Below are 12,488 nucleotides of genomic sequence, written 5' to 3' on the forward strand. Positions count from 1 at the left end.
ACTTCACATATTCAAATCATCTAATTAAACATTTCCAAACATGCATCATCATGCACCAATTCACAAGCACATAGCTTCTCAATTATCAACCATTTGACATTCAAATTACCTATTATCAATAAGCATCATGAATCCAACATTAATCACATAACATAAACCATATGCACACATATATATAAATACATAACCACATCAACCAAAATAAGCCAACTCACATGGCCAAATATATACAAACCAAACCTTAGACATTTACAAGCCAATTCAAATGGCTAATTTCATTAGCACGACATTTATCAAAATAACCAAAGTCGCTATACATGCCATATGACCTAAAACTTAATTTCAAAGGTACCAAGTGATAGTTAGATAGTGTGAAGCGATCTCCAATAGTTTTTGAATCTGAGCTAGCTTTGAAATCATTATAAAACATAGAGAAATACACAAAGTAAGCTTTATAGCTCAGTAAGTTCGTATAGCATTTAAGATCAACTTACCAAATATGCACAATTTAAACAAATAAACATAATATACAATTCACATATAGAATCATCATCTTATCATAATTTCATTCACAATATTAGTTATCACTTGGATAATCTCCTTATTTCAACGCTTGTATGGTTCACGTACATACCTATACCATTCCGTATCAAACTCATACTCATCCACATCTTTAGCGTACCTGTTGAACCATTCGAAATATTATTTGATACTTGGGAGACTCACATAATAAGTGCCAAATAAACAACCAAAGCTATATCGATCTCACACAATAAGTGCCAATAAATATATAGTCGGAGCTATCTCAATCACGCACACTAAGTGCCAATATATATAGCTGAAGCTATATCAGTCTCGTACACCAAGTGTTAATATATATCTGCAGTTATCTCGATTTCGCACACTAAGTGCCCATAATTAGCCAAATCATCGTCCAACATGACTGTAGTCTCGTATATGTAATTTATACAATATTAAAGAATTTAAAGCATAATTATAACAATGTTTATTACATACGAACTTACCTGGATGCAAAAACAGCTAAAGTGATCGATTAGTCGAGAACTTTGTTTTTCCCGTGATCTAGATTCGAGTTTCTCTTTTCTTGATCTATATGTAATCAAAATTAGCTTATTTAATTATCTCACTATTCAATTTAGTCCAAAATTCACTTTAAGGCATTTTTACACAATTTTCCCTAATGTTTCACAAATTTTACAATTTAGTCCTTATTTCATAAAAACACAAATCAATGCAATTTAGGACTAACCCATGCTAGCTGAATATCTCTAGTACTCATATTAGCCCATATTTTTCATTTATTTCACAATCTACCCACAAAATGTTCACATTTCTCAATTTAATCCTTAATTTGTATTTTCACTAAAAATCACGTAACAAAACTTGTATATCTATCAAGAAGCATTCATAATATATCAAGAAACTTCAGAGCTCATGCTTATTCATCAATGAAAACATTCAAAATCTTTAACAGTTTTGCAAATTAGTCTCTGGGCTAGCTAGACCTAGTTGCAACCATATCAAAAACATAGAAATCATTAAAAACGGGACAAAAACAAACTTACAATTGAGCTAGGAGTTGGCCGAATGCTTCAAGCCCTAAGAATGACTTTATCCTTTGTTTTAATTAACCTTTATTAACCAATTTACTTATTTAACCTTTAAAACATTTATTAATTACACCAAATGCCATGCCACTATCATCCACTATGTTATAAATGGGCTAATATCCACATAAGGACCTTTCCTTTAACGTTATATAGCTATTAGACACCTTTAGCTATTAGAACATCACTTTTGCACTTTACGCGATTTAGTCCTTTTTATCAATTTAAGCACTCAAATGATAAAATTTCTTAACGAAAATTTCACACAATCATATTTTCATGCTGTAAACATTAAAATAATAATAAAATAATAATTTTGACCTCAAATTTGTGGTCTTAAAACCACTATTCTGATTTGACCAAAAATAGGCTATTACAAAAATGACAATTTAAATCATAAAAACATGGTGCATAAGATAATTGCATACCAGGTAAACAAGTAATAGAAAAATATGTTTGGAAGAAAAACAAGAACTTACTAGTTAATATTAATCTATTGACCAAGTTCAATGGAATAATAGTAATAATAAATTTTAGATTGTTCCCTGGTTTTCATTTTCAAACATAGAAGTATCAACCTACTAAACTTAAAAACAAAGCTTCAACAAGTTTAAAAATCCAACTCTAAAATAAAGTGCATTACTCTTATTTTTTTCATATGATATGCAACAACTCCAAGCTCGTTATATACAAGTGGATCTGCAAGAAAAATTGCCTTTGCCTGCATGATAAACTGAAAAACAATGCCGTTGTTAAAATTTTTAATCATGCCAGAGAATAATGATTTTTGAATATACTAGGAAAAGATAATTGAAATGAAACAAAGACAAAGAAGATGATTTTAAGCGAAGAAAACTTAGCAAAATAGCACAATTCACAACCAAAAGCAAAAAACACAATGATCAACGATTTATAAAGAACTTTTTTTTTAACCTCGTCAATCATTATACTGATCTCTTTTGCAGCCAAACAATTGACCACGAATTTTGCTTGATTTAAGAAATAAAGGAGAGATTATCATTCATATAGAGTATGCTTTAGTTTCCAAACTTATTCATGAAAATTTGAGTTTTGATGTTTAGATATTTTATAGTTCTACATAATAAGTTATAACAGCAATCTCTCCTAATCTTGGGGAAGATGGCACAATGCATGCTACCAAGGCAATTTTCAAGTAATAGAAAATAGAATCAATATTGATACTAGCTATTATATATGTACTTGCTTCACTATGTAACATTATAGTCCTCCCCACCACAAAACTATATTTCCTAGAGTTGTCCTTATGCCCACCTCCTTAGTTTGTTAGAGAATGTACCCTAACGTACTACATATTCTCTTTCCAAAATAATTTAACATCTAGTGGTTAATTTATTCTGCAAAATAAAAGATCTTCAGATGCCTAGAGAGTACTGAAGAGTCCATAAAACAACCCTCATATACCAACTAGGAAGTTTGAAGCCCATAAAACAACTCTCTAGATAATTTTTTAACCCTCACCAAGCTCATTCAAAATCATAATGTGACAAGTTTAATAAATCACAAATCACTTTCTCAACAAGCTTGAAGTTGTGAGTTCGCATGTTCTCTATTCCAATGTACATAGTTGAATAATGACAATTCATAAATAATAAGATGACTTCAACTACGCTTACATACGATGCAAAATGGGGGAGATTTTGGATAATGACAACTAAGAATGAACAAGAACTACAAAAAATATATTGCATTTTAGCTTCTCCATAAAGCAACATATAGATTGAAGAAAGAACATATAATATAAAATTACCCTAGAAACAGGCGAGTAGCAATCCTATAAGCTGACATTGCTTGACCGCCCTCTTCACGAACATCATAAGCATTTCCAAAACCTATCCATACAGGAGCAAATGTTCCATCTAAACTTGTCGACTTGCTGTAGAGTGGAGCAACATCAGTTAATTCAATTGATATGGGAGCCTAATAAGATCAAAATTAAAATATTTTTGACAAGCAATAGAGATAAACCTCAAAACTAAATGTGTAATTCATATTGAAATTGAATTATCGAATCACAACAAATCTTCGAGGGAAAAAGTGACAGATAACCCATGAAAATTTGAAAGGACAATGGGCAAAGCTAATATTAGCAAACAGAATCCTAATAAGATCAAAACTAAAATACATTTTACTAGCGGTACAGACAAATATAGAGATTAAAGGTATAATGCATGCTAAAAAAGGAATCATCAGACAACCTGGCATCAAATCACCAAGAAAACAAAGCATATCATCAACCAGTAAAATTGGAAAAGGACAGCGAGCAAAGTTAACAGAAATTAACAAACATAATCAATGGCCAACCTATGAGAGTTTTTATCTTAGAATAATTTCCAAATTATCATGCTAGAGATATCTTTAAATTAACTGAACATGGACGCAATGTTTAACCCTTTCAAAGCACACATGAATTCAAGATGCAATACCATCATCGAAACATCTTATAAAGTTTATATTGATAGGTGCTTTTCTTTCTATCAAATGCAAGGTAAGATACTTTCACTTTCTTTGTTGCTCTTTCATTTGTTTTTCCTTTTAAAGCAATCATAGTAATATTTAATTTGGTCTGAACAGAATTGTATAACTTGACAAATCTGAAGATACTGGATTTAAGTGATAATCGAATTGAGAGTATAAAGAGTTCTCATGGTAAATATATTTATACCCATTCAATTATATTTCCAAATGTTTTTGAAGTACTAGATATTGTTATGTCATGTTTTGAAGCTGAAATAAAATTAATTTTATGCAGATAACGGAAGACAACTGAGTCTGCTCAATTTAGAAAAAATTGATTTAAAAGATAATCTATTCGACAACAGCATACTAGCAGAGCTTAGTGGGTTTTCAAATCTAAAGTCATTAGATATAAGATGGAATAAGCTGAACGGATCAGTAGATGCTAAAGGTATAACTCTTTTTTTATTTCATCAGCAATATTAAAAAATTGACATATATATATATATTAATATTTTACTATATCCCTATGGACATTTATCAACTTTTTAATTGTACTTGTGAAGTCTAAAAATTTTACTAAGGGTATACTAAATATTTTCCACAACTTTAAAAAAATTAATTAAATGTTAAATATAATCTCATGTTATAGTATTTGATTCGAGGCAGAAGACTAATTTTAGTTACGATTTTCCTAGAATTTTGTGGTTTGAGCAATTTAGAGATTCTACACCTGAGTGGCAATGAGGTGAACCAAATTTTGACATCTGAAGGTGCGAATTAAAATTAATATATTGCAACAGTTTGTTTCTATTTTTGGATGAAATAAATTAATATTATATATTTGTTCTTTTCCAAAGACTTCCATTAATTAAGAGAAATGAAACTAACTACATTTTAGTTGCAGAAAATATATTATGTTTGAGGAAGTTGAAGACCTTGTCCTTAACAGAGAGTTCTTATTTAAACAAAACTGTGGCTATTGTTCAAGGTGAGTTATGGTTATTTTCTGTAATACTTATTGCAAAAAAAAAAAAAAAAAAAAAAGAAAAAAAATACATCAATTTTATACAAATTAATACATCCCATAATACCAATTTCATTTTATTTTAATATTCACAGAGTTGCATTTATTGAGTAATGTGGAGAATCTGTTCTTGGATTCTACTCCTTTGGACATCAGCTTTTTGCAAAGCATTGGCGTCTTGACTTCTCTGAAAACCTTGTCCTTGTCTTACTGTGATCTAACTGATTTACCTACTCATCAAGGTAATACAATTACTACATTGTTTAAAGATACCATAAGTCACACATGGACACTCTACTCCTTCCTCTTTCACTCTATTTTCTGTTTATTGAACCAAGCACAATCTTTGAGAAATAGAAAACCTCATTCAATATTTCGACTTCAAATCGCAGGTTTATGTTATCTTAACAATCTTGAAGAATTGAATCTCAATGGAAATGCTCTAAGTGGTGCAATTCCTTCATGTTTGGGTAATTTGACATCTCTTCGCTATTTGGATATCTCAAATAATCGTTTCACTGGAAATATTGCCTCCTCTCCCCTCACAAATCTCACAATGCTTCAATTCATCTCCCTCTCAAAAAATCAATTTCAACTTCCAGTGTCCTTCAATTCCTTTGCAAATCATTCTCACCTTAAAGTCCTTCTAGCCGATGAAAACAAGTTGGTTGCAGAACCAATTGGTTTCCAAATATGGTGGCCAAAATTTCAACTTATGATCTTTAGCTTGTTCAATTGTACGATAGAAGAACATGGGACACTATGACTTCCTAATTTCCTCTATTTCCAACGTGATTTGAGATTCGTTGATCTTTCTCTTTGCAATTTTGGCGAGATAAGGTTCCCACATTGGTTGCTACAAAATAATACAAGATTAGAAAAACTAATCCTGAAAGATAGTTCAGTTGCGGGTTCTCTGACCTAGTTCAGTTGCGGGTTCTCTGACCTTATCACCACATCCTAATTTCAAGCTGTCAGTACTCGATATATCCAATAATAAGATACTGCATGAAATTCCAAGGAATTTTTGCTCACTTTTTCCACATTTAGAGTACTTATTCATGTCTCAAAATGCCTTGACATCTAATACTCCTCTTTGTTTGGGTGGTTTGAGGAGATTAGGAATGCTAGACTTATCCCATAATAATTTGTTTGGTGAAATTCCTGAAGAGTTGGGCATGAGTCTCTCTTTATTTTATCTTAGACTTTCAAACAACAGCTTGAGTGGCAAAATATTTCCCAAATTTTATCACTTATTTAATTCGTTGAGTGCACTGTATTTGGACGGAAACAAGCTTGAGGGAAACATTCTTGATTTTTCACCCATTAGCTTTAAAATTCTCGAGTAGTTAGATGTGAGTGATAATCATTTCTATGGCAAGCTTCCAAGATGGTTATGGAATTACACAGAATTGGAAATATTGGATTTCTCCAAAAACCATTTCGAGGGCCCCATTCCCACGGGATTATGCAACTTGGTCAATCTTGAATTCCTGGATCTTTCTCTAAATCATCTGTCTGACACTATTCCATCTTGCTTTAATCTACAAAAGGTGATGCATGTACATTTGGCCAAAAACAGACTTAGTGGAACACTTTCAAATGCCCTTTTTATAAACTCTTCATTGGTAACATTGGATTTAAGTGAAAATAACTTAACAGGAAGAATTCCAGATTGGATTAGCAGGCTACCTGCTTTGAGCGTTTTTCTTCTAAAGGCAAACCAATTAGATGGTGAATTTCCTGTACATTTATGCAGACTGCAATCATTAAGCATCTTGGACCTTTCACAGAATAAACTTTCCGGTCATATACCTTCCTGTTTAAGTAATTTAACTCTCAAGCCAAGGAGTGAAAAGTCTTACGACGTATCTAGTGATTTTGGGCTTCCTTTATTGGATGAGTTAATGGTAGACATGGGACTAACAACATATGATCTCATAGGCGATTCAGAGACTGAAAAAAATTATCCTTTCATCTTCCAAGAAGAAGAGGTAGAGTTTTCAACAAAGGGTGCAAGATACACGTACAAGGGTATTATTCTTGAATTGTTATCGGCAATTGATCTCTCTTGCAACCAACTCACAGGGATAATCCCACCTGGATTGGGGAATTTGAGTGAAATCCGAGGTTTAAACTTGTCACATAACAACTTAACTGGACCTATCCCCTCAACTTTTTCAAAACTCAAGCAGATTGAGAGTTTGGACCTTTCCTACAACAATTTAAATGGAAGAATCCCCCCTCAGCTGACTAAGGTGACCACTTTGGAGGTATTCAGTGTCGCACACAACAACTTGTCAGGGCCTCTCCCTGATAGGAAAAATCAATTTGGGACCTTCGAAGAGAGCAGTTTCAAGGGAAACCCTCTTCTTTGTGGACCTCCTTTGAACAAGAGTTGTCATGAAGGTGATTCACCAGGAACTCCAAGTGCTTCATCTAGTGAAAAAGAACACGGTTTTCTAGACATGGGTGATTTCTATATCAGCTTTGCAGTTTCCTTTGCAATTATATTCTTAGCAGCTATCATTGTACTCTACATAAACCCATATTGGAGACGAGCATGCTTTTAATGCATCGAAGACCATAGCATTGCCTGCTATTTCTTCATTGTGGATAGTCTTCGTTGGTTGCTCTACTTCAAAGGAAACATCTAGCCCCATGCTTCTTCAATGGTTGTAGTTCTCGAGTTTAAGGTTAGGAGATCTTTGTCCTTCTTTATGTTCAAGATGGAAGTGTGTAACGTTAATCTAAGCAATAACTTTCACTTTGAAACTTATATTTTGTATAGTGATTGTTATCTGATTGTTTATGGGTTGGGCCGGGTTAAGTTCTGATTGGGCTCAATCAAAATTTTAAGTTTATTTGTTAGGTTTGGGTTTGGGTTTGGGTTTGGTTTGACCAAAAAATAGACTTAAAATTTTATTTAAGTTTGATCCAGATAAAAATGTTAAAATTGGTCCGGCTCATGTTACTTTTTTATATTATTTTTATATAAATTAAAAAAACAATACATCAAAAATACTAAAACATTCAAATAAATGTTTCCTAACAAATTGAAAATAAATTTTAAAAATACATATGTATACTTAAATAAGTACAACTTAATAAGCAAATGGCTCAAATAGTAACAAAATTAACAATAAAATAAGAGTTATACAATAACAACAATATAATAACAATATAATAGTGAAATGGTAGTAAAATAATAAAAAACAAGAAAATAGCAAAAAAAAGTTAAAAAAAACCAAAAAATAGCAATTTTTTTATATATATTAGGGTTGAGTCCAGGCCGAAAAAATCTTACTCGAGGCCCAAGCCGAAAAAACCTTACCTAAGGCCTGATCCGTTTTCTAAACAAGCCTCATTTTTTTGCCAAAACCATTTTTCAGAACTATAGTTTTACACAAACATCCACTTTTTAAGTGGACATTCATGCCGGGCCGAATAGCCCAACCTATGAGTAGATCTATAAAATACACTAGGCGTAGAATTTAACAAAAATAAATTTCAAATAAAGAGATAAAAATTACATATAGCAGGGAGTTTTGAAATATAAAAAATAAAAAATAAAACTATTAAAAGAAATATCGCAAAATTTAACTAATCAATATAATAAAAATCTAGTCAAATGCAAAAAAAAAGTAGTTTTGATTCATTGATATAAAGATAAATTTCAATACTCTTTCATAAATTAGTTATTGTTAACAACAAAGCACTTTGCAACTGATCTCTTCTCACCATGTCGATAACCAAGAGAAGCTTGTTATAGGCCCGTTAACATTTTTGGGCCCTACACGAAATAATAAACTGGATTTCCTTTTAAAAAATTATAAAATGTAATATAATAAAAAAAAACATATACTAGTAATAAAATAAAAAATTGGGGTCATTTTATTTTATTTTATTTTTTACTTGCAATGAAACATCGATCAAAAAATTTAAAAGGATGAAGATTTTTTTTCCATGTTAAAAATTGAGAAAAAAATTTGGACCCTTTCTAGCCTTAGAGCCCTTGATAGCTGTAACCCCAAGCTATCATTAAGGTTGGGCTTGACTTTACCATTGATAATGTGCCCAATTGACATATTTATTGTGCTTAATTTTGATATATTTTTAAATGAGATGTCACTAATTTTGAGCTTATTATTTAATTTTTATTAAGTACAAAAGAAAACCTGAAAAATTTAAAAGAGTTGAGGGTACTAAAAGTTTTAGGTCAAAGAACAAAATTAATGGACAAAAATTTATTTTGAAAACTTTTATTTTAAAATTTATTTATAAAAGTAATACTTTTAACTTTTGATGAAGATAATATTATAATTTTCTAATATTTTATATTTTGATTATTTTTAATAACTCTTTAATACTATATTAAATTAGAGAATTTAAATAAGATTAGACTATTATATTATTTATATATATGCGTAGGAAGAGGATGCTCAACTCCGTGTTCTTTGAATTAAAATGAATTGCAAATTTCAAGTATGTTTGTGTCTTTTGAATAACTTTTTAACCTTTCTTTCATTTTTTTTTTAATTTTTCATTTATCTTTGTTAAAACTTTAATTTTGTTATTTCTCAAGAGACAGACAATATTGTATTATAAAGTTATATTAACATCAAAAAAATAAAAAAGAATTCATTGATTCAGTGTAGTGCGAAGAATAATTGGAAGAACTGATACGATTGGTAATTGTCATAACTAGTCTACTGATGAATACATAGACATGTCCAATTGCGTGAGTGGTTGAATCCATCAAGAAAAATAACAATCAAATTTATTGAGGCTATCGGTTCAAGTCGGGCCCTTCTAATTCGCAAGGCTACTGAAGAGTTAAATTGTGAATGTGTATTTTGTTGTTGCTCGTTCGGTAAGGGTTAGTTATTGGGCATTCCCACAATCGATTTACACAAAAAAAATTGGTGGTCTAAGGCATCCTCGACTACTATAATCGACTTATTAGTTAAACGAGAATTTATTTTTAAAAATTAATTTGAAGTCGGGACAAAAATCCAGCTTGAAGTATTCAATCTTAATTCATTTATGTTTATTTTATTGTTGTTTTGATTTTAATTAGTTCAACACAAAGGGGATAAGTGGTTGGAAGAGTTAGAATCAGAGTTGTACATGAGGTGTAAGCAATATTGCGCGCTTAATTTTATTGTAAAGATGATGAACAACAAAGTGCTGAGCAACTTGTCCAACCAAGCTTTTACAATGCTGATGGAATTATTTCATGATGCACTGCCGAAAGGAAATAGGCTGCCCTGCATCATACTATAAAACAATTCTAACTAGTAAGCCAAATACTTTTTACCTATAAACAAACTTAAGTTTTCAAATTTACTTCTCTTTCGTAATTTATTTTCTCAAAAAATTTCTACACTTAAGTGTAATCACACTTTATACAAAAGCACTTTTGATTTTAAATTCCAAATCCAACCTTCTTTTACATTTTATATCAAATCTTCACTTAATTTGACTGGTTCAACTATCGAACCAATAATAATTAAATAAATAATTAAAATTTTATAAAAATATAAAAGAATTTAAAAAATAATATAATTTACTAAACCAATTCAATTGTCAATTTTTGTCTCCATTTTTTATCTTTTACCAATTTCAAGCAGTTCTCGATCCAATCAATTTTAATCCCTTTGTTCAGATTATTATGTTAATTAATTCTCAGTTCATCCGATCCGATCCTATTTTAGTAATATTGGTCATATCATCACATCTTGATTGAATCCAAATTTATGAATTAAAATGGATCTAATTGTCAACTTCAAAGCAAAATAGACCAAAAATAGGTACCAAAGTGGACCTAGTTGCTAAGTTTAAGTACTACAAATTATAGTATCCCTTCTAAAACCAAAAGATTTCACATTTATCATTATCCATTACTCTTTTAAAATTTAAAATCATCACTGTTTCCATCGCTAGTCCAAAACCGTACATGAAATTTTCACCTCAAACAGCTCCTCGTGGATCACAAATAAATTTTAGGACCGAATCAGTATTATTTATCTTCGTATGGACGTTGTAGAATAGATAGAGAAAAAATAGATTGGAAGGTCCAAAATTATACCAATGGAATTCTGTCTGCTATATTCTAAAGAAAAAAAAAAGTGCTTCTAAATTGATCTCGCCCGTTCATAATTTCAATTTTTATTTGTTGAGTAATAACTTAAGCCTTCAATAAAATACTTCTTGTACAATATCAATAGATATTTCAACCCATTGTTTTCTATTATGAAAAAAATGAAACATTCCATTATCTCATAAATTATGACACGGATTAGATCTCTCTATATCTATGAAAGAAAGAATAAAAAAAAATTACTTTTTATTCTTTTTCTTTATTGTTTCTTTTTAGTTCCTATTCTGCTTTCGGATTTGATAAAACCACGAATGGGGCTTAAACTAAAAAATAGTAAAGGATTATTTTATTCTTGATAATCATTACTTTAATCGGCAAATAGGAGAATAATCTAGACTAGAATCATGAGGAGTACTACCTAGTCATTTCTACGAATTTAAAGCCCCACTTAGTATTCTTTTTATGTTATCCAGAAGTCTCTTTTTATCTCTATAGTATAATTTTGAGATATGAAGTCATTATCATTTATTAATTTAAAATTCTTAGGCCTACCATCCAATTTTATCATTAGAATCATTGATGTAAAAAAAAAGGAAAAATAAAAATTTTAGTCATCAATGCCTACAGTTTTTAAAATTTAGTCCAAAACATACATTGTAAAAATATAAAACATTTTATTTTTAGCCATCAAATCTGAATTAATATGGACTAATGAAAAGTTCATGTTTGGGAGAGATGTTATGTTATTAGTAAATAATATATTTTTTATTTTTTGAAATATTTTATCTTTCCATAATTTTTATTGTTATAAATTGAATTTTTTAATTTCAAAGACCATTTTTAATTTTTGGATTTTTTTATAAAAATGATATTTTTAAAAATTTAATTGTAATACAAAAAAATTATAATTTATAATTTTATGTAATTAAAATTAGGAAAGAAAGCTTACCCTTTGAATAAAATACTTCCTACACCAAGAGCACTGTGACCAACTTAATTGTTTCCCTGGTCATCTTTTGTTAGAAGTTATACAACAGTCGGTAAAAGTATTATGGAAGTTTTTGTTTTAAGTGTGACACCCTGAATAATTTATTTCTGATTCTGTATCTATTTGACACAAGTATGTATTTGTTTTAGTGGTTAAGTGTTTTAAGAGTGTGTGAGAGGTATTGGGTTCAAGTCTCACTTTTATCAATTTTGGTATTTTTGGATCCAAGCCTTATTCTTGTTCAGT

At 30.2% G+C, this 12,488-nt stretch overlaps 1 protein-coding gene across 1 annotated transcript; it reads left to right on the top strand.

Annotated features, from left to right (window-relative positions):
* The first annotated feature begins 4,040 nt into the window (after positions 1-4,040).
* LOC108487984 (receptor like protein 21-like) lies at positions 4,041-7,724 on the top strand. Its single transcript, XM_017792307.1, has 6 exons — positions 4,041-4,155; positions 4,242-4,316; positions 4,420-4,575; positions 5,247-5,393; positions 5,544-5,834; positions 6,562-7,724. The coding sequence occupies exons 1-6, from the start codon at positions 4,041-4,043 to the stop codon at positions 7,722-7,724; spliced, it is 1,947 nt and encodes a 648-aa protein (XP_017647796.1).
* The last annotated feature ends 4,764 nt before the right edge of the window (positions 7,725-12,488 follow it).

Source organism: Gossypium arboreum, chromosome 10 (assembly GCF_025698485.1).
Source record: "Gossypium arboreum isolate Shixiya-1 chromosome 10, ASM2569848v2, whole genome shotgun sequence".
Taxonomy (NCBI): Eukaryota; Viridiplantae; Streptophyta; class Magnoliopsida; order Malvales; family Malvaceae; genus Gossypium; species Gossypium arboreum.